Source organism: Protomyctophum bolini (assembly GCF_963924005.1).
Source record: "Protomyctophum bolini genome assembly, chromosome: 9".
Taxonomy (NCBI): Eukaryota; Metazoa; Chordata; class Actinopteri; order Myctophiformes; family Myctophidae; genus Protomyctophum; species Protomyctophum bolini.
In genome coordinates, this window is record NC_137870.1 from 11,520,675 (window position 1) to 11,545,908 (window position 25,234).

The following is a 25,234-nucleotide window of genomic DNA, read 5'->3' on the forward strand; positions in this document are numbered from 1 at the left end:
ATGTCAGGCCAGCTCTGCTGTGATTTAAATGGAGGGTGACACAGAGGCTGATCTCATCCCAAAACAAGAGACTGTGAGAGTGGCCAGTAATGTGTGCCAGAACCAATATGGGAGATAACGCCATTATCAGTGGTCTGGAATAAAAAACATTGTGTAGCGCAGGGTTCCCCAATTAGTGTCCCGCGGGCCATCTAGGCCCGCGGAGCGCCCCCTTGTGGCCCGCGGAAAAAAGAAAAATCTTTTTTCTTTTTTTTCTTTGGGGGGGGGGGGGTCCTAGCTATAAATGGCATTAAATGGGGGTCAGTAGCCTCTGCATGTCAAACTGGGGGTCCTTTTCAAATGGGGTCTTGCCCTGATCATTCATTTCAGGGCAAGACCTCGACCTTGCGCGTGCCGACTCGGCCCCCAGCCTGGTACCGTAGTCAAAATACGGCCCTTGAGGAATTTTTATTGGGGAACCCTGTAGCGTGTACAAAAAAAGGATCAGATGATCCAACGGAAACCCCATGTCTTTCTTAGACAGCGGTGTACACAGCAAAGGTGGTGGAGGAGGGTGCAGGTGGAATATAATACTGTTGTAGATAGGTGTAATAAAACCATGCAAACACTAGGGGTGCAACGGTACAGTTATTTGCCCATTATTTGGTCCGTTCCTCGGTATGGGGGCCACGGTTTCAGTTCGGATTCGGTACAGTTAAAATAAATCCAATTTTTTTAGTTTATTAGCAATAAAATAAAAATCGTTTTTTTCCCCTATCCAGACACATTCCAGTATTTTCTGCCTTTTCATTATTTTCAAGGAAAAAAAAACGTATGTCGCAATTTAATGACCCTCATCATTATTAAACTCAAGGGAAAAAATGCACCTATGCACTCACACGTGCAGACTGCAGCGCTTGCAGGGAATAGAGGAGAGGGATTCAGGCGAGGGGAGGGATCAGTGCAGCGGTGTGTGGCCGACAGAGTGCTACACTTCTTTAGTACGACAGTGTGTGACCGATAGAGTTCTACACTTCTTTAGTACGACAGTGTGTGACCGATAGAGTTCTACACTTCTTTAGTACGACGGAGTGTGACAGAGAAATACATTCTCCACAGCTGTGAGAAATTAATTAATTTCAGAACGAAAGACCGCGGTTCAGTAGGGCGTATTGAACCGTGTATGCAGTACCGAACGGTTCTATGATTAACTATGATTACATGGCAATGGACTTGCAATGAGCAATCAGGGCTGTGATGGCAGGCAAGTGTTCCCATCCCACGTCTGTCCTGAATCTGTAAAATATCCATGATCTACATCCTAGTAAGTTGCATCTCCAACACCTGGATGGCAGAAATATTGGGATAAGGTTCTGAAGGAGGGGGGCGCCCGCTGGCCTAATGCTCCAGACACATGCCACTGTTGCCACATATAGGCTCTGGCCTGACAGCGTGTCGCAAATTCAAGTCCCGTTCATGATGACCTTTCCTGCATGTCTCTCCCTCTCTCTTTCCTGTCTGTAACTATCAATAAAGGCACAAAAGCCAAAAACAAATCTTAAAGAAAAAATATATAAGGATCTGAGGGAGAAATTGTCAGTTTAACTTAAATCAGTGACAACCAACACCAAGGAGCAGGTCAGAAACCTCTGGGTCATATTTGATTATGAGCTGAGGCCCAAATTAATTTAGGAATGTAACAAACTATCTTTCTATCACTTGAGAAACATCGCCAGAGTTCGAACTTTTCTCGAGACAGAAAAATGAATGGACTGCTTTATTACCAGCAGCCTTGACTACTCTAATGCTCTCCTGTCTGGTCCCTGCACTTGCTGCCTGTTAGTTTTAGAATCGATTTTAAGATCCTTTTTATTGGTTTTTAAATCATTACATGGAAATGCTCTGGCCTACTTGTCTGCAGTGATTTCCAGGTATGTTTCCAACAGGACCTTTAGGTCCTCTGGCACCATAGTCTCCTAAATGTTCCAGAGGCTAGCACAAAAAGGCATGGGGAAGCGGCCTTTAGCTATTATGGCCCTAGCCTGTGGAACAGCCTGCCGGACGCTCTACGGGTCAGTTGACATTTTTAAAAGAAACCCTAAAGGGACACTTCACCCTTTTTGCAAAAAGATATATGTTAATGACGTTTAGAAGATTTAGAACACTTTCCTGGGGGGTCTTTATGTGGGTAATATGGGGTAGTTTAGATTTTGGCAGTGTTTCTGATGTCATGGACACTGCCTGGGCTCACTTACTTCCTGGAGACAAATTGTCTCAGTAAGACAGCCCTACCCCTCCCTATCCACAAGGAGGAGCAGTCCTTCCTGGACTACAATTCCCATAATGCTTTGGGCATTATGGGAATTGTAGTCCAGGAAGGAAGTGAGCCCAGTGTACATGACATCAGAGACACTGGGCTCACTGCTAAAATCTAAAATATCTAAAACCACATATTACACACAAAAAGACCCCCAGGAAAGTGTTCTAAATCTTCTAAACGTCATTAACATATATTTGACCCTTTAAGAAGCACCTTTTTAGCATTGCTTTTACCTAGGTTTCTGCAATACTATTTTATTATTTCTCAATATTTCTGGTCTTTCTTTTTATTTTATTTATCCTGTTTTTATCCTCCTGTTTTTAATCCCATTTTGTTTGAAGGTCATATTATTACCGTAATATCATTCATCATCTGGTATGGTTTATTTTATACCCTAATTCATCCCCATGTAGTCCCCTTATGGAATCCTGTGAGTCCCCGGACCCCACTTTAAGAACCGCTGCTCAAATCCACTGATAGGGACCACGGTCAACTGGATTTTAATTTGTTATGTGATTGGAGGGAAGCTTTAAAACCCTGGAAGTTATAGTTGTAAAATTGAAATGTCCTACCTTGGCTGAGAAGAAGAGCTAGAGGGAGAAAGAAGAGTCAGGGGAGGAGAGGAGGAAAAAGACACATAATGACGAATCACAACAGTATTTCGGCCACTTAGTTACAAGATAATAAAACAAAAATACATTTCAGTATCCAACATGAATATAAAACCAGACACGCATGCACGCCGCACACACACACACACACACACACACACACACACACACACACACACACACACACACACACACACACACACACACACACACACACACACACACACACACACACACACACACACACACACACACAGAGAAAGAGAAACACATCAGTTGTCAAGATAATACATACACTCACTAAGCAGTTTCGCTCAAATAAAAACGTATTTTCTTTTCATTGTACCAAGTTGCCTTTGAGTCAATCCATTTCACACCTCTCCCATTCTTTACGACTCATTCTGGTACGCACACACGCATGCACACCATTGTTTGTGCTAAGCTTCCCTTTCAACACTCTGACCTCTCCACCTTTTTCAAGACTCACACCTCATTTATCATTAGCACGCTCTGGTTGCTTTGTGAAATACTAATTTCCTTGTCTCGCACACATGAGCCTATATAGCCTCTGAAAGACTAAAAGGTGTGCTCTGTCTAGACCTGGCCATCTTGGCATTCGGCTCACAAACCACCTGAGAAGAAAGAAAGGTCTTCTGAAGTTTGAAAAGTCTCTCACTCTTTTGTCTTCGCAGGTAGCGGGGATTGAATCCCAGTCTATGTCAAAAATACCGGTACCGGGCACTACACTCCCTGTGGGGGTGTGGAACGCGTGTGTCGAAAGTGAAGTCGGTGGGGCGAATGGTTTTCGAGTTACGTGCATTACAACCGTACACACACACACACCATTGATTAGCTGGTAACGGATGGAAGGACAGGACTTCGGCCTGGTGGAGACAATAAGTAATGTTCTCTCTCCCTCAACCACTATATACAGCACGTTAATCTCAACTAACCCAGTTGCTGTTTTTGAAGTCAAGTAGTGCACTGATGTGGAAGCACACATGACTATGCAACCAAACAAACTCTCCTAGACAAAGAAACGTTACAAAAGAAAAGGCATACCTGAGATTCCTCTCTTGAGCCAGCGCGGCTCCTCCAAGACAATGAAGAAGTTTTCATGCTTCTCATATTCTTCATCGTCAATGATCCTGATCTGGAGGATTTGACTGCAAAAACAAAGACACATGCGTCACTCTGTGGCGTCCGCCTTGAGCAGGAGGGCGTTCATCCCCGCCTACCTAGGGCACCTGATATAGGGCAGGCTATATACTGTATCCTATATATGTGTTTATTTTCGCCACTAACAGTGGTTCATATACTGTACATATAGTATTATCAGTATTTGGTAAGAAAACGGCTAGTCCGTGTAATATAAGTGCAACATAATGAACAACAAAAAAAAACATCACAACGCAAACACATAAAGGCTACACAAAGCAGGTGCAATCCATACACATATGTAATGCATCCGCAACCGCAAGTAGTACCCTGAATGACTCTATAGAGACCAATTGATCCAGTTTCAGAGAGTCCTGGAGTTTGTTCCGTTTGTCTGGGGCACAGCAGGATAAGAGCAATCTTTCCTTGCTGACTGTTCATTTGTGGAGGGATAAGTCTAATGTGTGTCTGTGAGCGTGATTGATATCCTGTAGTGTACACACAAACACACCCTATATACAGCACACACATGTACACACAAACACACCCTATATATAGCACACCAGCTCAGTGGCCTTGTGGTTAGAGTGTCCGCCCTGAAACTGGGAGGTCGGGGTTGGATCCCCGGCCGGGTCATACCAAAGACTGTAAAAATGGGACCCAGTGCCTTCCTGCATCAAAGGGTTGGATTGGGGGTCAAATCTACTAATCAAATGATTCCCGAGCGCGGTGCACGCTGCAGCTCACCGCTCCTTGGCTGCGGCTCACCGTGCCAAGAGATGGGTCAAATGCGGAGAACAAATATCACTGCGGTAACGTTCATGACAAATCGTATGACTTTGACTTTGACACACATGTACACACAAACACACCCTATATACAGCACACACACATGTACACACAAACACACCCTATATACAGCACACACACATGTACACACAAACACACCCTATATACAGCACACACAAAAGAGAAGAAAAACACCTCATCAATAGTTAATTTACAACGTACAGCGCCAGCACCTTAGTGTTGGCCTCAGCAAAGCTCAAAATGCACGCACACACAGCCACATAAGGTACACAGACCCTCTTGAAAATTAGATAAGGGGTTTCCTCAGCAAAGCTCAAAATGCACGCACACACACACACACACACACACACACATACACACACACACACAAGGTACACAAACCCTCTTGAAAATTAGATAAGGGGTTTCCTCAGCAAAGCTCAAAATGCACGCACGCACACACACACACACACACACACACACACACAGTCACATAAGGTACACAGACCCTCTTGAAAATTAGATAAGGGGTTTCCTCAGCAAAGCTCAAAATGCACGCACACACACACACACACACACACACAGTCACACACAGTCACATAAGGTACACAGACCCTCTTGAAAATGAGATAAGGGGTTTATCCTGTAACTACATTTTAAATAAAATACAGCCGCTTCTCGGCTTCGGCCGTGCACAGCAGGTGAATCACTGAATCGGTTATTTAGAGACACACACACACACACACACACACACACACTAACACTCACACTCACACTCACACACACACACACACACACACACACACACACACACACACACACACACACTCACACTCACACTCACACTCACACACACACACACACACACACACACACACACACACACACACACACACACACACACACACACACACACACAGAGTATAGAGCCAGGCAAATGGCGGACTCCCTCCCCATCGCTTCTGATCTCCCAGCTTGGTAAATCAGACCAAAGGAGAAGGCAGGAAGTAGGATCAATAATTCAGAGAGAGAGAGAGAGAGAGAGAGAGAGAGAGAGAGAGAGAGAGAGAGAGAGACACAGACAGATAGATAGAGACTGAGATGGACCTATCTATTAGTATTTTTACACTTTCAGAGTTAAATAACACCTAAAATCGTGCACTGTGGATTTGGGGCAACCTGATAGATAAATGGTAAGGCTGCAGCCCGCATGGGCCGATACTGTATTGTATACATACATATATATATATATATATATATATATATATATATATATATATATATATATATATATATATATATATATATATACTCACACATATAAACAAGTCCTTCGGTTGTCTGGAAGAAGCCTTGTATTGTGTGCAACCCATGTTCCTCTTGCTCTTGAAAGCAAGAGTCCAATTTGTAGGATAATCACAACACAGCTCACGTCCGCTGTGTCCACAGACCCTATTGTCCGCTGTCCACAGACCCTATTGTCCGCTGTTCACAGACCAATCACAACACAGCTCACGTCCGCTGTGTCCACAGACCCTATTGTCCGCTGTCCACAGACCCTATTGTCCGCTGTCCACAGACCAATCACAACACAGCTCACGTCCGCTGTCCACAGACCCTATTGTCCGCTGTCCACAGACCAACCACAACACAGCTCACGTCTGCTGTCCACAGACCCTATTGTCCGCTGTCCACAGACCAATCACAACACAGCTCACGTCCGCTGTCCACAGACCCTATTGTCCGCTGTCCACAGACCAACCACAACACAGCTCACGCCCGCTGTCCACAGACCCTATTGTCCGCTGTCCACAGACCAATCACAACACAGCTCACGTCCGCTGTGTCCACAGACCCTATTGTCCGCTGTCCACAGACCAACCACAACACAGCTCACGCCCGCTGTCCACAGACCCTATTGCGGACGTGGGAAGTATAATCATGCCTTAAGGGAATCAAAGCAAGCTTAGCTAACTAACAGATGAGAGGAACGATGGAGAGAGAGAGAGAGAGAGAGAGAGAGAGAGGGTGAATGGAGGACACAGAAGTAGTAGAGACAGAATGAGAGGATGGGGGCGGGTGTTGATGTGATCGCCACAGATGTATGGATTCCTGTAGCAGACCAGATCATTAAGAGGAATGGCCGCAGGGAAAGTTAGAAAAAGGAGGAAATTAGGGGGAGACAGTAAAGCGTTGAGGATAAACTAAAGAGGTGAAATCAGCTAGAGCAGTGGGGTTGGAACCTTGATCATTAGGTGTTCTTTGTTATTACTTTCAAGTTTTTACTTTCTGGACTATTATGTGGCAATTCACATAATGGCTGCATAGTGTTAGTCCGATGTCCCAATAATCCAAAATCCAAAAATCAGACTACCCAATATTCCGACCATACATAGGCGGCGGGTATGTAAGGCTAGGCAAGGCTTAGCCTTCCCAAAATTATGCTGGGTATTTTTCAAATATAATATACAATGTGCGCAGTATTATATAATAATAATTATTATTATTACAAAGCGACTGGAAGGACGAGATTCATGAAACACAGGAAATGATGTTGTAATCCAGAGTCCACTGCACTTTGGATTACAACATAATTTCCTGTGTTTCATGAATCTCGTCCTTCCAGTCGCTTTGTAGCAAACAGTAGCGCGCGCTGGTTTGTTTTGGAAAACAGCAAAAAGCAAAATGGATATAGCCTACGATCTTTTTCAAGACAAAGCTAAAGTAATCCAGAAGAAGAAGCTGTGAGTGAGTCGGCTGTCAGCACTCAGCAGAACCAGTAACCGCACGGTTCACACAACACTGACACGGTCAGCGGAGAGGCTGCTGTCTGTGTGCCGTCGGCCCGTCTGTGAAGAGCAATGAGCCGGGAGGGGAAGCAACACCGCCGGGTAATCTCCACACTGACTTGAGACTTACTACTTTTACTTTAATTAAAAGCTAGATGCAGTGGCTTTAATTGGGTCAAGGATCTTGCTTTCGTGAGCAATGGTGTACGAGATTGGTAATAAATTGGTCAAATCATGGGGGACCATCTGGGGGAAATAAAGAAGTAACCCCAAGCAATTCTAGCCTACCTAAAGGTAAAATCCACCCACCGCCTACAGTATGCGACCATAGAACCTATCCTATCCCCAGTGTATATTGCACTATTGTGATATGGCATAAGTGTTCTATAAAGATATAATATCGGATCGGGAAAAATCTCTATCGGATACTCAAAATCAAATGATCGGAATCGGATTGGTAGCAAAAAATCGTGATCGGGACATCCCTAGTGGAGATAATAACGGAATGTATTTGTGGCACAATGTATGTAGAAATAATAGTTGTCGCACTGCAGGGCTACCCAAGGAAGCACAAATTACGCAGTACAGGTTCAACACGTACTGTACAACAGCCATCTGTCATGTCAAGATGTCCCTGAACAACAGCCAGAGCCCCGCCTGCTCGCTCCTGCTGTACGTTATCAGCCAAAATAGCTGAGAACGCTCAGTGTTTTGTCCACCTCCTGTGTATCATTCTGATGGCCATTAGATGTGAATGGAGTGTGGCTGTGAATGATGGGGGTACATTTATAGTATTAGGCCTGTTGGGTGTCTCTGAGGACACACTGAAATAAACCATCTCCCAGCTGGGAGAAGACAACATCAACTTGACACAAAAAGAGATAAATTCAAGAGGAAGTAAGTGTGGGGGAAACCTTGGGGGAGGGGAAGAGAAGAAAAGAGCAGCATGCTGTGAGGATATTGCAAAAGGGTCCCCAAATAATTGGCAAAACACTAAGATTTCATAGGTAATATAACATTAATATTAATAATTTATGCTAAAATATCACACATTGCTTTTTTTTCTCTTCTTCTTTAAAACCTTAAACTTTTTTTTGATGCGATAAGGAACTAAGGAAAGTACTGTAAATCACTTGATTGATCATTAAATATAAACATGCTCATGTTCATAGCTACTGTGGAGTCAGTACTGCTGTATGGGGCCGAGACATGTACCCTCACAGTACAACAGGAAAAAGCCCTGGATGGATTCTACACAAGAATGCTACGAATGGCACTAGGTGTCACATAGACGGACCTACCACAGGTAGTCAGAGAGAGAAGGATGAGGCTGCGTCAGGCACCCAGAACTTGAGGCAAGTAAATTGACCCTATGGGAGCCAACCCAGGGCAAAGCCAGGAGGGGAAAGAAGCATATACCACCTATGTAGACGTGCTGCGGCGTGACAGCTTGGCTGACAACACTGCAGAGCTCAAGAACATGATGTTGGATAGGAATTTGTGGAGGGCAGCGATCCAGGAATCCCGAGTTGGTGTTGGCTAGACCTCACTCTCGCAGAAACTAACTATAAACATGCTCTGAAAATACACACAGCCCAAACGGCAGCTGCCGTTAAGTGGTGAAATGGGTGGTCCGGTTTTCAATTGGGCCCTGATCCATAAATGTTTGGGAATCCCTGGCATAGAGAAAGAGGCAGAAAGGAGAGGAGAGCAATGGTTGAGAGGTAGAAGAGAGGTGGAAGTGGAGGTGAAAGAGAGGGAGAGATGATGGAATACAGGGAGAGAGGGAAAGACGGTGAGGGGAGGAAGGAGGAAAAGAAAGAGGATACGAAGTGCGTGCGCGTGCATGTGTGCGTGCGTGCGTACAGAATACAGATACAATCGATGCCCACTGGCCGTTACTGGGGAGTCACAGTGGCGTGAAAATGAAAAAGAGGCAAATCATTATGAGTTGAGGATGAGGAGATAGAACGGCAATACGATCCTACAATAGAGCAGTTAAAGGCAAAGCAAAAAGACTGATAATTGAAATCAATATATAGTCCAATGCCTTTTCAGGGCATATAGCCGGGGCTTAGAGTGGTCCAGTTCCGAAAACCACTCATCATAATTCTGGCCCCACATGATGAAAAGTTTCAGTATGATTTATTTAAAGATTCACAACCAACCTCACTACAGTATGTGAATATCCAGAGCCCCGGGTCGGGGTGCATACATTGGTTATATACATACAACAGTCATACAGTCATTAGTCAGACTCAGACAAAGCCGCGCTGCAGGTTAAACATCACCCGTGCTGAAATCACCCGGGCTGCGGGTTAAAAATCACACGTGGCTTCCTGTGAGGTTAGCAATTACCTCACTTTATTTTATTTGCACTCAACATTTGATCTCAAGACTATAAAGACTGGAATTGCTTCTGATGCACGTTGCCTGTCGGCGGTCGCAGCAGTGGTGTGTGAACGGCTTGTGGATGGGCTGATGAATACTGTTCATGATTTGTTTGAAATAATTCTGTCTTTTGAGTGAATTGGGAATGAATTCTTTCACTTCACATTACGATTACGGTTCGATTCACACTTCACAGTAAGTTTGGCTGGCAAACCCGGTCGGTCACAGCACTTCGTTCAGAGTGAGAACGATATGTCCGAAAGAATGAAAGGGCATTTTGCTCTCGGTCAGCCAGTCAGTCAGTCAGTCACCAGTCACCACCCTCTTCTCCTCAACTAGCTGCTAGCTGTTTCTGTGCTGTGGGAGTTGGGAGAGGCCCCGCCCTACAGCTCACGCTGAATGAGGAAAGAGGAACGGTGAACTAACCGCCTCACATTTGCAACTGAATGCCACGGCCTGGACGGATCGTGAGCGGGTTCATTTCGTTCACCAAAAAGGACCGGTTCATTTGATTCGTTCGTTCATGAGTGTCTGCAGAGGGTTATCAATATGGTCCAAAACATAAGTGGGACATGGCTGTTGGCAGCTGAGGACATTTACCAGGCCTGATGCCTGGCAGGCCTCAAACATCATCTCTCATCCTGCTGCTCACTCAGTCATCACTTCTTCAAACTTCTCTATCCCCTCTGGCAGGCGATGCAAGCACACACCACAAGGCTGAAAAACAGCTTTTATCTCAAAGCTGTGAAATTGTTCAACATGGTCTGACGTCACACCACCCCCCTACATACCCACTACAGCACGCACGCACGCACACGCACACACACACACACACACACACACACACACACACACACACACACACACACACACACACACACACACACACACACACACACACACAGGAGCAGTGGAGCAGGAACACAATACAGAGAAACAGCAGAATCACCACAAACCAGTGAAACCACACACTTGGGCAGAATCACTGTCTGAACACTGAACACAAGACTGTATAATTTATTTACACACTATGCCAGTAATGAGTGAACACAAGTTGTCTACTGTTTTAAGTTTCTGAACTGTTCACACAGACAGAAGATGGATGGAAAATGGTAACATTAGTGAGGACCAATTATATAAAGATAAGTTGAAAAGTGGTGCTTAAAAAGAGTAGCAGACAGACAGACAGACAGACAGACAGACAGACAGACAGACAGACAGAGACAGGCAGGTTCTACCCTAATTGCACTGGGGAAATGTAACTACAGCTCTCCTCACATCGTACTCTTCTACCCTATATAGCACATGCCTCTGTTCATCCCTCCCTCCCTCTGCCTTTCCATCATTCAATCAATCAATCAATTGAATCAATCAATCAGATTTTATTGTCACTTCCACAATATACACTGGGCATACAGGGGAGCAAAATACCGTTCTCCACGACTCATGATGCTTCACATTTAAAAACTATTGGACAGCCTGCAGGTGCTTCCTCCTAGGCTCTTGAACCTCCTACCAGATGGCAGGAGGTCAAGGAGATGGTGGGAGGGGTTGGAGGCGTCGGTCATTATACTCATGGCCTTACTGACACATCGGTCTGTATGTGAGCTATGGGGGGCAGGGGGACACCTGTGATCTCCTCCGCTGCTCTCACTATCCTCTGTAGGGACTTGCGGACAGCATCTGTACAGTTCCCATACCAGACAGTGATGCAGTACGTCAGTACGTCAGGACTACATATTGATCACAGTACGACAGTTCACTAGCAGTGACCCGTCCCTGACATAGCAATGTCCTTTAAAAGATTCTGTGGAATACAGGGCAGAACTTGATATTGCAGTGAGCAGTGGCGTAATGTCAATTTAGTGTTTTATCTTTTTGTTTTCTTTGGTTGTTTCGGTGTTGTTTCTTGTCCTGTGTGTGTGTGTGTGTGTGTGTGTGTGTGTGTGTGTGTGTGTGTGTGTGTGTGGGTGGGTGGTCGGCCCCTGGTGATTCTGGACAGCATGCTCAGTGACTGAGTGCAGGGAGCACATGCTGTGATCACACAGACACATGCTGCTGAGTGCAATCAAGTGAATGGGAGGCCCTGCTGACAGGATGCATCCATTTGTGCTCCCATCAGTGTAATATTGTAAGCTGTACTAACTCTGCCTGCCTCTGCCTCCAATAGTTTGTGCACTGCTGCCAGCATGGGTTGTTTTATTTTCCCTAGCTTCAAATCAAATGTCAGCTATAATATAACTTCAAATCAAATGTCCCCATTAGGCCTTCACCATCAGGGTCAATTTGCTGCTGGGGGGGGATCCATGCCTCTGTTTTGATATCCAACCTCTGGTCATTCATGTTAAATTGTTTTTATCCCTGCTTCTTGTCAGACTGAGTTGCATTTCCTTTTCCATTTCCTGTAATGGCGGCGATCGGTGGCTATGCGTTTTTCTCTGAATTGAGGCTCAGATGAGGTGATATGAGGTGAGGGACGATGTTTGGAGCTCAATAAAAAAATGTGCGTGAGGCTCTGGTTAGTGTACATTACAGTAATACACACATACACACACAGCACCACTTAGTTCAGACAGGTCTGATTTTAGTATATGATTGTACAATGACAAACAAGGAGATGACATTCAGTCAACACATTTTTCTGTTTGTAATAGAGATACATTAGTATATATTGCAATCAAATGATTTTCTACTCACGTGGTTTGGTCATTGGTGAACTCCAGCTCTCCCCGCACATCCTCATAGTCCTCCCCACCCTTGGCCGTGCCTGCCTCGGAGTGGTACGGCAAGATGACGGTGCCGCGCGCGCCTGAGTTGCGCACCACCGTCACTTCCATGGTGCCCACGCTCTCGCTCACGCGGACCATGCGATCTCCGAATGTGAAGATACCCGCGTGGTCATCGTCCAAGATGGTCACCGTGGCGACCAGGGGCTCGACCAGGCGACCCTTGGGTCCATCACCGTCGTCGCTCTCGAACATGCCCTCGGCGTCGCCCACGCGCAGGTTCAGCAGGCGCACAAAGAAATGCTCATCCTCCTCAAAGATATCGTCGTCGATGATGCCCACCTGGACGTAGACAAGAGGTGGAGGAATGGAGATATAAGACAGTGTTATGGCAGGAATGATGTTCATATTCAATTGCAAATTGAAAACCCTGCCGGTAACATCTCTTGTTCGACCCAAAGGATTACGATCTGTTCAGGGCAGTCCACTGGTCATTCTTCTCACCAAGTGTAATCGATTTTTGATTTTGTCATTTTATTTTGTGTGACTTTGATATTATATATTTCTTTGAGACAGCCTACTGATCCTCCTCTCTAAGTTTCATGAAAATATTTCCCCATCCATTCTCAAGTGATGTTGCTAACACGCACGCACACACACACACACACACACACACACACACACACACACACACACACACAATGCACGAACACGCTTGTGTTTGCATTCTATCTATGAAAATGTGCATGTGCTTGCTTTGAAGGATGTTGCGCATGTGTGCGTGCACTTGTGTGTGTGTGTGTGTGTGTGTGTGTGTGTGTGTGTGTGTGTGTGTGTGTGTGTGTGTGATTGTGTGTGTGGATGGATGTGAACAGACTGGAGCTGACACTAGTGTGAGACAAGGCACAGAGGCAATTTCCAGTCATCTCCCGGCAGACTTAACCAGAGGCTACCGTTACACTTGTCATTTCAAATGGAGTTTATTTACAACTGGCTGTGGCAGAATGATAGGTATGGGCTCTCCTAACTCTGTACAGAATTCGTAAGTTGACGAGCAACAGACCATATCCTGAATACAAGTATGAATATATAGCTTCCTCTGTGTCAGCAAATTTGATTTGTTACAGTAAAGTGCAATAATTTATTTATGTACTTGCAAAAGTGTATTGCACGATTATATGCTACTACCCTCTGTGTACACTTTCAACATACTTGTACTGTCACGTAGTGGTCGTATGGTGAGGACCCAAATGCAGGACAGTTCAAAACCCAAGATTGGGGGATTTATTACAAATGAACAGATAACAAGTCACAATCACAAACTAACACTGAACATGATGTGACACCAACAGGCACTGACTGGGGAACAAGACTAATATGCGTGAGGGCTGATTACGCATGAGAAAAACCTGGGGATAAGGACATAAAACCATAAAAACTAGAACATGAACAACACACAGAACTACAAGACCTAGACAAGACATGCACAGTGTGACTGTCTTGTCTTGTCTTGTCTTGTCTAGGTCTACTATACATTGTATACATAGTTCCCTGTTCCTATACTGTTATTGCACCACCAACAACACCAGAACAAAATACTCATATAGCAATTATGAGGAGTAGGCCTATTTTGATTCTGATTCTGAAAGAGGCTGCTGGAGCAGCCCAAAAGCCATTTCCAGGCCAAGCAATGACATCTAGAAATATGGTTCATAATCTCAAGACTTCAACGTCAGATCTTAGAAGGTGCATTGAAATGAGAGCTGCATGGGTACAGCTCTTGTATCTTCAACTCACCACATATTAGGTACCACAAAACCACACTCCTCTTCTTTCTATATTTAACCACATCAGCCCTAGCACCAAATATTCATAATAGGTGAACATTTGGTAGAAACAGGGGAACATTCAGCAAAATAGGTAAACATTACTCAAATTAGCTGAGCTTGTAAAAGTAAGTAAGTAAGCCTTATATATCCACAATTTTTGAGATTTGGTGTTAAGGGGGGAAAGGGTAGGACCAATTACAGACCCTTGCTGGACCCAAGTCAAAGCTTCACCACTATGCCCTGACTTTTCATGGAATGCTCCTACAGTACCTAGAGTATCTGTGAAATTGGCACAGTGCCATGAGATATTTTCACCACCTACATGAGTTTGTGCCCCTTTTGTGGCTTGAGATTTAACTTGAATATGGGAGCAAGATACTGTTCCCATTAAAGTTGTCTGTCTGCAAGCCAATATATAGGCTAGTAGGTTTTGGAAACAAAAGTGGAAATGATCCTCATTAAACACAATTGTTTCTGCTACTCATAAATAGCACAATGTATCCAGGCATAATAGTCAACATAAACAGCAGCACTCCCCAGCTACTGCCAAACACTAAAACATTAAAATTCAGTTCAGGGCCTGACTGTCTGCCTATCAGCCCTTGGCAGACAGAGGAGACTGAGGAGGATAGGGAAATGCAGCCTGCATAAAAATGCGTACACTTGCACTTGATTTATGTAAATTAAAGTGTTTCAAAACCAATACAGACTTAAGTTGAGTCCAGCATCCCTTGGCTTGCATCAGTTCCATGAGAGTAAACCTAGTCTTATAGTCTTACAGAACATAGCCTTGGAATAAAAAGTTGTGGCATAAAATATTTCTGCAAAACAAAATTGTTTTGCAGAAATATGTTATGCCACAAATAACACAATAATACAAATAACTAATTTAATGAGTTATTCATTATTGTGGAAAATGCAGGGCAAAGTTTTTTTCCGTGGCTCTATAAGAGTGTGCATACAAAGTTGTCCACAGATCGGTGCAGGTAGAGGTGAAAACATGAATTGGACCATGAGGCTGAGGGTTTTTTAACACAATTTTGCAGAAGCAGCGAGTGCATAGCCTCGATACGCATGGGCTGCACTGGCCTAAAAGTGGGAATCAACCCTTACCGTGCAACATCAACCGTAGGCGTCGCTCCAAATTATGTGAGGTCAGGGCTCTGAGCGGTGTGCACGCCTCAAAATAACACCGTGAGGAAATCATTACCAGTGGAACTTCAAACGAGGCTATGCGAGGAAAATGAGGAGAATGGCTGAAGAACCCACCACACCGTCTAACAAAACGACGTGTGCCGACTCTGTGGAAATAACTTTGACAGTCCGTTAGAATGGTATAATCCAGCAACCAGTGGTTTCTGCTTCTAAAAATAATAATAATAATAATAATAATAATACAGATCGGAGAACCAATCAGGGTGTGCGCAAATTTGAGCCGCGCCCCTCCCATCTAGGCCAGAAAGGTCTAGCGTTAGCTCAGGCTAGCGAGTGCACAATCCGGCAACGGCATGATACGGGGGAGAGGACCAGCATGTGCCGGGGGATTATGTCACTCCACTGCCACTCCATCTCGTGGCCACTGATTCATGCCATATTCATGCAGGTTCATATACAGTATGTGTGTGTGCACATGTGGATATATGCACATACAGTTATAGGTCTCTATATAGCTTATGCGGCATATATGCAGGCGGCCAATTTAGAATAATATGTCACATATATGTTGGACATATAAAAACTATTATGTTCAAATTTCATTTCCATGTGGGGGGTGCGCCAGCTATGTCAGGAGGTAAGGTAAGTTTCGGGAAGAATGCTCCAGAGTCTCAAAATTAATTTAATAATAATAATAATTTTGTAATGCTAAGTTCAAGGACACTGACACCCAACATGTTGACTTTTTTTTAATAAGAATTACAATAGAAGACCAGTGCTAATTTAGCCATCGTTTTATGCTATTGAACATACAGTATACCGGTATGTCTGCTTGCATTCTTGCAGAATAATTTACCATTGTTATAAATGCAAAAATAGCGACCTACAAGCTCACAAAACTATGTGACGCATTGTGAGCTTGTAGTATAAAGTATAAAATCACACCCGTGTGAACTGAGTGTTGCAACTCCCCCCCCCCCCCCCCCCCCCCCCCCACCACCACCACCTCTCTCTCTCTCTGTCTCTATAAGCGAACATTTTGATGGAGGTGGCTTAAAACACTTATGTAAATGAACAAAGCATGTGTTCTTCTGCCTGACTGCAGACAAGCAGCCCCTGGATCAAGTCAATCCAATAGTCTTTTCTAAATGAAGTGCAGTGCCTACGAGTGCCACAGGGATGACTATACAGCTGAACAGAGGCTGTGAGCAAACTGTCGCAGGAGTGAGCAATTCCACTTAAATTGGTTTCTCTGCCTCTGTCTTGAGGCACGACGATCAATGAAACCCAATTGTATCCTTCTGAAATGAACAACGGTGACCTTTGGAATGGACTTGGTGAGCCTCGCTGCGTCTTTTCAGAGATCATAGATGGGACCCATTTGTAGTCCATAGTCTCTGCATTAATGACCCATACTATTACTTACAGTACCAATATGTTATGTAATCCTATTACCTACCTATTTCTTTTGATCAAACAAACCTGAGGGGAATCTGAGAAGAGATCACACTCTAGTGTTCATTCGTCTCTGTATTCAGGTAGTAAAGCATAAATGCTAATTCGATTTGTTTATTGAGTCAGTCCTTTTTAATTATTTTAATAATAATAATTTAAAAAATATTGATAATTTAGTTCTAAAATGTCTCTTCAGATCCAATGTGACAAAACGTCTTGGAAAGAAAATAGTATTTTTAACAGGAATGAGTAATGTCTCATTTTACCATTCCCTATGTCTCATTCACTGTTAACTATAAGCAAATGTTTATTAATGCTCCACAAATGTAGAATAGATTAAAATAAGAAAAGGATCAAGCATTAATTTAGCCATTTGTAATTCATGTAACCAAATAGATCTGCATTTGTACACTCATGATTAATATAACACTCGTGACTATACAGCTGGGAAAAACTGAAAACTCTTTTGATTTAAACTTAAAGCTTTAATTAGTTCTAGCAGTAATGACTTAGCAACAGTATTGCTGATCTCCTCCTTGCCTCATAATAACTTCTATACCTTACCCTTTCTCTGCTTGTCCTGCTAGGACGTTGTCTGTCTCCCTGTTTTATCTCTGCTCTTCTCTCTTCACTCACTCCCTCACTGTGATCTCCTCAGGTATCTTTCAAGATTTTAAAGGGGCTGTTGTTGTTTCTTGTTTTGTTCTTTTTGTTATACAGCACGAATGTGACTGACTAAGCAGAAACGATGGCTCTGCTGATCTCTTGAATTTTTTAGATATTCAAACAACAACTTTATATGCTGAGCATTACAAACCATGTGCAACCCAGATTTGGCACAAACAAAGGACTACATTATTTTCGCTCCTATGCCACCAAAATGTGCAACGCCCTACCAACAGTCATTAAGACATGCGAATCCCTTGACTCCTTCAAAAACACTCTCAAAGGGCACTTATACGGATGGCTGCTATTTGAAACTGGCCCCCGTAAAGTCTGAATCCTCCACCCACCCCTTTTTTCCCCCCCACTGTATATGTTTTTGTTTCCCTTTTTATCTCCTCTATGATGATTTCCTGTTTTTGGCTATATAGAAATGTATATTTTTACGTCTCTAAATGTTATGATGAATGAAAATGGTGGAAGTGTAATGCTTTCTGGTGTCGTCCACAGTTAACAGTTTTGTATTGAGTTGTGCTTGAAATGTACTGTAATTCTCCAATCTGTTAACGGTTTTACTGCTCCTGGTGGAACGTTCCGTCATAAGGAATCCAACCAGCAACTGCTTCTGGCGTAATGTTTCGATAAGCTTTATTATTGATATCAAACTGATTTCTTTTTTTGTATTATTATTTTGACTTGGCCTTTCCTTCTTTAGCGCACAACCGCGCTGCCGTCCACCTCCCATTATACAGGCTGACTAAAAAGCTGAATAACTTGAAATCTACGGAGCTCTCCATGGTTTGGATAAAATGTGCGATGTTCGGAGGTCTTTGCTGATTACCCGTTGGTTTAGATGGAAACATTGGCGCTTTCTAGAGCAAGGATGGCTTTATTTTAGCTCGCTAGCATTGATGCTATTTATTTAGAATTAAAGATGGACGCTCCAGACGAGGATCGATCAATCAATCAATCAATCAATCAAACCTTAAAGTAATCCACCTGTGCACGGCCCTGAAACAGAAATCCTATCAGCTTCTCTTTCCAATATCTCAACCACTGAGGCAAATTACTTTGATACGATTATACAATTCAAATAATAATTCAAAATGATCTTTTTTCCGGACCTAGAAGTGACAAAAATTCACAATATAGTTCAAGAATGTTCGGAATACCGTCCTTCACTCATCACAGCCTAGTCAGAAACGTTCCCCATCAGCTACAGAACATTCTCTCCATGTTGGCATATCTCCAGCAGACGTGAACAGAACATATCACAAACTGCCTCTGGTGCTGCTCGTCTGCCCACGTTCCTCTCTCACTAACACATGGCTTCTATATCTCCTCCATCTCCTCCATCTCTCCTGCCTACTCACCTTGATCTCCTTACGTGTCTCTCCAGGTTTGAACACTAACGTTCCTTCAGCATACTCATAGTCGGACCCGGAGTTGGCGGAGCCATCCTCTGTCCTGTAGTCTACGTAGAAGGTGCTCTCTTCCAGGCCACCTTAAAGGGAATTGTAGAATTTGAATAAGAGCAATGATTTATTGTGAGACAAGTAAATGACACTATTGATATTTCTAATAAAATTTAAGCAGTAGTATACTTCAAACTTCTATGGCCATGCCACAGATGAGAAGTTGACCTCCAGTCGTGGATCACTGGACTGAGTTGGTTTTTGGGGATAGGGGAAAGTTCCTGCATGCTTGCTTATTGTTTTAGGATTTGTTGAAGAGAATGGGGTGATTGAGGGTCATATCAAGCAGACAAATATATAGAAATGGTAGGCTTCATAAACTGTGCTTGATATTGTGCACAGTTTGCTGTGCACACTATACAGGATCCTACAGTATAATGTACTATCTTCCATATTGATAATCTGTCATTATAGTTTTATTAGACCTTTATGTATCAAGTCTAGCATAATCAACATGTGAATATATTGCATAGTGGGGAATGGGGAATTCACTTGGCTGTATTCTATTGCCATTGATTCTTAAACAATTTAAACCATCTGATTATTTTCTTTTATTTACACATCGTGAAAGGGTGATGGCAGCCCTTTTGAGAATTCTTTTTTCCCTTAAGTATGAGGAACGAGCCTCCAAGTACTGTTAAGCTCCTTATTCTCTCTGTTCTGTAGCCGACCGTATATTCAAATGTTCTCTTTCACAGTGCCAATAAAAATATGATACACATACAGTACGATACGCATATGGTGTTCAGCTGATCTATGATCAGGGGATCTGTGGTATGCTTAAACAGATTAAGATCTGGTTTTGGACGGGCAAAAGCCACTCTCGCCAATGATATTTAAACATCTAGCCAACAAGTGTTGTAACTGACTTGTGGACACGACAAGAAAACAATAATAATTAGGGGATAGACATGTCCGTCATAGTAATTTATTTTGCCATTGACTTGACTGCCACATGAGGTAATGGCCTGGTGGAGACAATTACAACAAAAACTGGCATCAACATTAAACATAAGACATTCAAAAGTGTTCATTTATCCAATTTGGTGTCATTCACCAAAAGTGAGTGAAGGGGAATCATCTTCAGACGAAATTGCAGTCATGGATCTCTGGGCAACCAGTGACTTCCAGGAAAGTCTGGATGGAAACCGAGGAAGTTCAGAGACTATGGAGAGACAGATGACCTCCAGGAAAGACTAGTGTGGGTGTATTAGGTTAGCACTCGCTAACACAGGGCACCAACTCAAGCTACAGAAAGTAATACAGATAGCCCCAGAGTCTGGGGGGGTGACAGACTCAACCGCACAGACATAATGGTAATGGCCAGGAATGAATCACACAGTGCAGACAATTGTCGCTATGCCGGTGCGCTTCACAGTTTATTTTGCGCCCGTTCAGCAGCCATTGCTTATACATTTTGGCGCTCTTGTAGCGATAATTTAGTCTTCTTTCATTTTCTCCCCGCCATTTGGTGCCCCAAAGTTGGTGCCCTGTGCTGCAGCACCTAAAGCCCTTCCGTTAAACTGGCACTGAGCCACTGAGGACACCAATCAAATGACTAAATGCAATTGTGTTTACTCTATTTGTACAAATTACATTTTAAAGTTAAACACAAAGATTGAAAGAGATTTAAAAAAAAAAAAAATTATATGTTTATTTATTGACACTGAAGCTATCATTTATTTGTGGGTCACCTGTCTCTTAGTGTTGTGTCAGTCATGAACGAACGGCTCAAATGAAACAGTTCTTTTTGGTGAACGACATGAACTACGTTCCCCGAAAAGATCCGTTCAGTCCATTCAGTTGCAAATGCGATTTATTTTGGGATTGGGTGAAAAGAGATTGTTCACCGTTCCCTCATTGGACTGCGAGTTGGAGGACAGGCCCTCCCTCAGAAACAAAACAGGAACAACTTGAGGAGGTGTGTGGGTAGGGGGTAGAGGGTAGAGGGCAGCACGGGTCCATAAATTTGGACCCGGTCTGAAACGGACCCGGTGATATCAGAACCGAACCGATCCGGATCCGAGAACATTCTAATTGGCCGCACCCGGCCCGGAACCGGACCCGAAAGTTTTGGATCCGGTCCGAAACGGAGCCGAGAAGTTTTGACCAAAACGGCACTGATCCGATCCGAGATCCGGACCCATAGTGTGTTCTCTGCAATATTATATGCTTTAACATGACATGAGACTGCTCTCTATGAGCAACGTGCACCCCGCCGCCTCTCCAGACAGCGCAGCGGAGGAGGGTTGCAAACTTGCATAGGCTATAGTGCTTTTTTGCGCACCGACATTCTTACCAGAGCTGTTGACAATCACAACAAAACTGTCCCACATTTTTCCTCCGAGGTGGAAAGCCTGGTGATGCGAGGTTAGTCCCACATTGCTTGTTGCTTTGCGTTTCACCTCGCTCGCTGAAGGGGGCCGCCATGATTGCATTAGATAGATAGATAGATTTCTTTATTTATGTGTCATGCACCAAAGGCGCCCAGCCCATAGCCATGTGTGTGACTGTGTGTAAGCGAAAGAGAGAGAGCGCTCTCGCTCATGTCGAGGTGCATGACGAGACCCAGCCCTCGTTGACTCTGTTCAACAGACAATATGGACTTTAGCATACAGTCTATTTTTTAAACCTATTTTTAAAGTTGAAGGGTTTAATTTATAAATCTCGGATCCTCACGGTTATTTCGGGTATTCTGCATTTCAGATACCCGAAACGAGATCCGCAGCTTTGAAATGGAACCGACCCGTTCCCCGACGGCACGACAATATTTTGCACCCGGCTCGGTTCTCGGGTCGGATATGGGGTATTCGGGTCCGGGTGGACCCGTGCTGCCCTCTAGTAGAGGGGCAATAGATTTCAAGGTGTAGCCTACTGTTGTCACGTGTTGCTCCGCTGTTGAGTCAGTCAACGTGAACAAATTTGATTTCAGAGTGCTGAGCCGGTCTACGCATGCACTGCTGAGCTTCCGAAAGTATTGAATGAACGAGTGAACGAAATGAACAAATTGAACAAATGTTTTTATTGAACGGCTTATTATTTATTTTTGTATTTTGTTGCCAGCATGCAGCGCTAATAATCGTTAATCAATAATAAAATACCCTCAAACTGAATTTGTCAACCTATCTACTTTTTGGAGCCTTGTGCTGTCAGCCAACCATTACGCAGACTAATATTAAGATAGCAGTGGGTGTACCTTGACAGACGACGGCCAGGGTGAGGACACCACAGTTCTCCATGCACTGACTGTGGGCACTCTCGAAGGCAATGTGGCTGCACACCTCTAAGTCATGTTCCTGTGGAGCCTCCTCATCTACCACTGCACTGCGGCGGGCATTGTCAGCCACATGCCTCTTCAGGACGTTACCAGCGCCAATCATCATGCGGGTGGCCTGGAGCGAAGGAGGGTGAGACAGAAGAGGGATGGTTATGAGATAGACTTTGTTGAAATCCAGACGCCCGCAGTCATAGAGACACACACAGAACACACATGCAGAGTGTGTGAGCGTTTGTGTCTGTATGCATAATGCATATGTGTGAACCAAAATGTGAAAAAAAACATTCCTTCTGTTTTTTTACCAGGCTATAAAGCAAAAGCTACATTTTGAATATGTAGAATCATTACGTTTAAGATTATCCCAAAATATACCACACAGTTACAAAATAGATGACATTTTGATTGACGGAGAGGCATTCTAATGAATTGCATTTCAGCACTCACGTCAAATCAACATTTTCCCACTACAGTATACCATGAATTAGACAGAGTCACCAGGCCTGAATCGCCAGGAAATATCTTTTTAATGGTATAGCGATTCAGGGCTGGAGCCAGGAGGATGGTATCAAGGTTAGAAACCAGGGAAGCTAAATAATGTAGACCCAGTCAAGTAAATGTGTACATACTATAGAATACATACATAATATAATAACAAATAAGTTTGATAATGATTAATAGATAAGCCTAAATAACTTTGACCGATTAACCCTTTAAAAAGCCTAGCACCGGAACCTAGCAAATTCACAATTTTGCATGTGATGTGCATGAGATAGACATGTTAGCTATTTCCTAAAACCAGATTTCACACCCACATGAAGGGAAACAGCCATAGACCTTCTATGGCGGTTTCATCATCATATTCTGAAGACGTTTGGGTTGAGCATGCATGCCAGTTCCATTAAGTGTCACTAAAGCCAGACGTAGCCAGGAGGGGACAACAAAATGAGCTAGCCTTTGTATTGAATGGGAACAGAGTGGAGAGCAATTGTGGTTCGGCAAGAGACATATACAGTAAATGACAGAATGAATGGAGGCTTAAACAAGGGTAAATTCTCCTATGAAGGCAGTTCAGTAGGTGCTTGGGCACAAGTTGCAGGCTCCTACGGTATCATTAGTATGCGGTATGCAGTATGCATACAGTATGCAGTACTGCAGTGTGCAGTTAGTATGCGTGCACGCACATGCCTGTACTGCAGTCAGTGAAAGTCCATCTTGAGTATACTGTACTGTATGTGCACGTGTTTTTGTTCATGTGTGTTCATCTATACCTGTATGCGGTAAAAAGCTCTGCTCTTCTGTTGATGCAGCAATGCGTAGTAGTTGGCTAGCTCCACCAGCTGGTCCAGCTCTTTATCCGGGTATTTATGTTTCAGTTCCTTTATGATACGGATCACCTAGAGGGGTGAGGACAGTATGGTATGTTAGCAAAGTGCTTCTATTTATAATTTTTTGTACACATGGCATTTTTGAATCTTCGAGTTGGAACCGATATTTTCACACACACACACACACACACACTCAGTGGCATTTTGAAGCACCCGGAAGGACCGTCTTCTTCCACCTTTTTTCAATTTGGGCACCAAAATGCGGAAGTGCAACCGAGCGCTCAATGTTAAAGCCCAGCTGCACGGGGTTTCCTCGTCATACTTCCACGGGTCCGCCTGCAGTCCCTCGTCTTACCACTAGTGCTTCAACATTGGAAAGCCTCACTGGCCCCTTGGGGTAGGGCTGTCTTACTGAGACAACATAGTCCAGGAAATAAGTGAGCCCAGTGTCCATGACATTGGAATACTTTGAAATACTAAAAACTCAAATTACCCACATAAAAACCCCCAGGAGAGTGTTGTCTCCGAAACATCATTAAAATAAGATCTGGTTGCAAAAGAGGTGAAGTGGCCCTTTAACCCTCTAGCACCCAGGGTTGCTTTTTAGCAACAAATTTATTTTAATTAATTACTAAATTATTATTATTTTTTTCTGTTCTTTTTTCACCTGAATGTCATCAGTGATGTTCATTGCAATGCCAATTCAATGCCATTAGTCATGATATTTGCATATGAATACCCCCCACAGAGGCTGAAATTCACACAAATAAAAAATGTTTGGACTCTGTGCAATTTTGAACATTTTTTAACCTAAAACTTTTGACCTTTACCCTAATAAAAGTAGGTAAAATAATTGTAACATATGTTTTTTTGTGATCATTAGAATGTCTAGAACATGTTTTATTCATTATTGTGAAAGATATCCCCCAAATGTAAATTATTAATTTATTATATTATTATATAATTATTATAAATTTTTCATCAAACTTTATTTTTTTATTTTTTTTAACATCTTTTTTAGTGTCAGTGCTAGTAGTACAAAGTAGTAGTAAGGTTGAAATCTATTTTTTGCAAGTAGAAATTAATGCGGGTGTTAGAGGGTTAAGTGGCATTGGGATTCTGGAGAACCAAGAGGTGGGCTCTATATCTTGGGCCGAGTTAGCTAAAGCCACTTTCTTGAGACACCAGCCGTATCCCATTCCCTACAACACCTGCGCTACCCGTCACATTATGCATAGGTATGGGTGGGCGTTACAATATCAAATCCAATCACTGTGCCAGATGCCAGGGTG

General features: G+C 43.5%; 1 protein-coding gene across 3 annotated transcripts in view; it reads right to left on the bottom strand.

The window, feature by feature from the left end:
• Positions 1–25,234, bottom strand: part of slc8a2b (solute carrier family 8 member 2b) — a gene marked incomplete at its 3' end in the record, with an annotated part of 42,577 nt that overhangs the window by 7,614 nt on the left and 9,729 nt on the right. For 2 of the 3 annotated variants that reach the window (XM_080772478.1, XM_080772476.1), the window contains exons 5-9: positions 23,886–24,011; positions 22,537–22,732; positions 19,239–19,369; positions 12,735–13,105; positions 3,973–4,076 (exon numbers count right to left, since the gene is read on the bottom strand). In XM_080772478.1, coding sequence (XP_080628604.1) covers positions 3,973–4,076; positions 12,735–13,105; positions 19,239–19,369; positions 22,537–22,732; positions 23,886–24,011 — 928 coding nt within the window. Of the gene's footprint in view, positions 1–2,871; positions 2,890–3,972; positions 4,077–12,734; positions 13,106–19,238; positions 19,370–22,536; positions 22,733–23,885; positions 24,012–25,234 lie in introns of all 3 variants that reach the window. The other variant, XM_080772477.1, reaches the window with a different exon arrangement.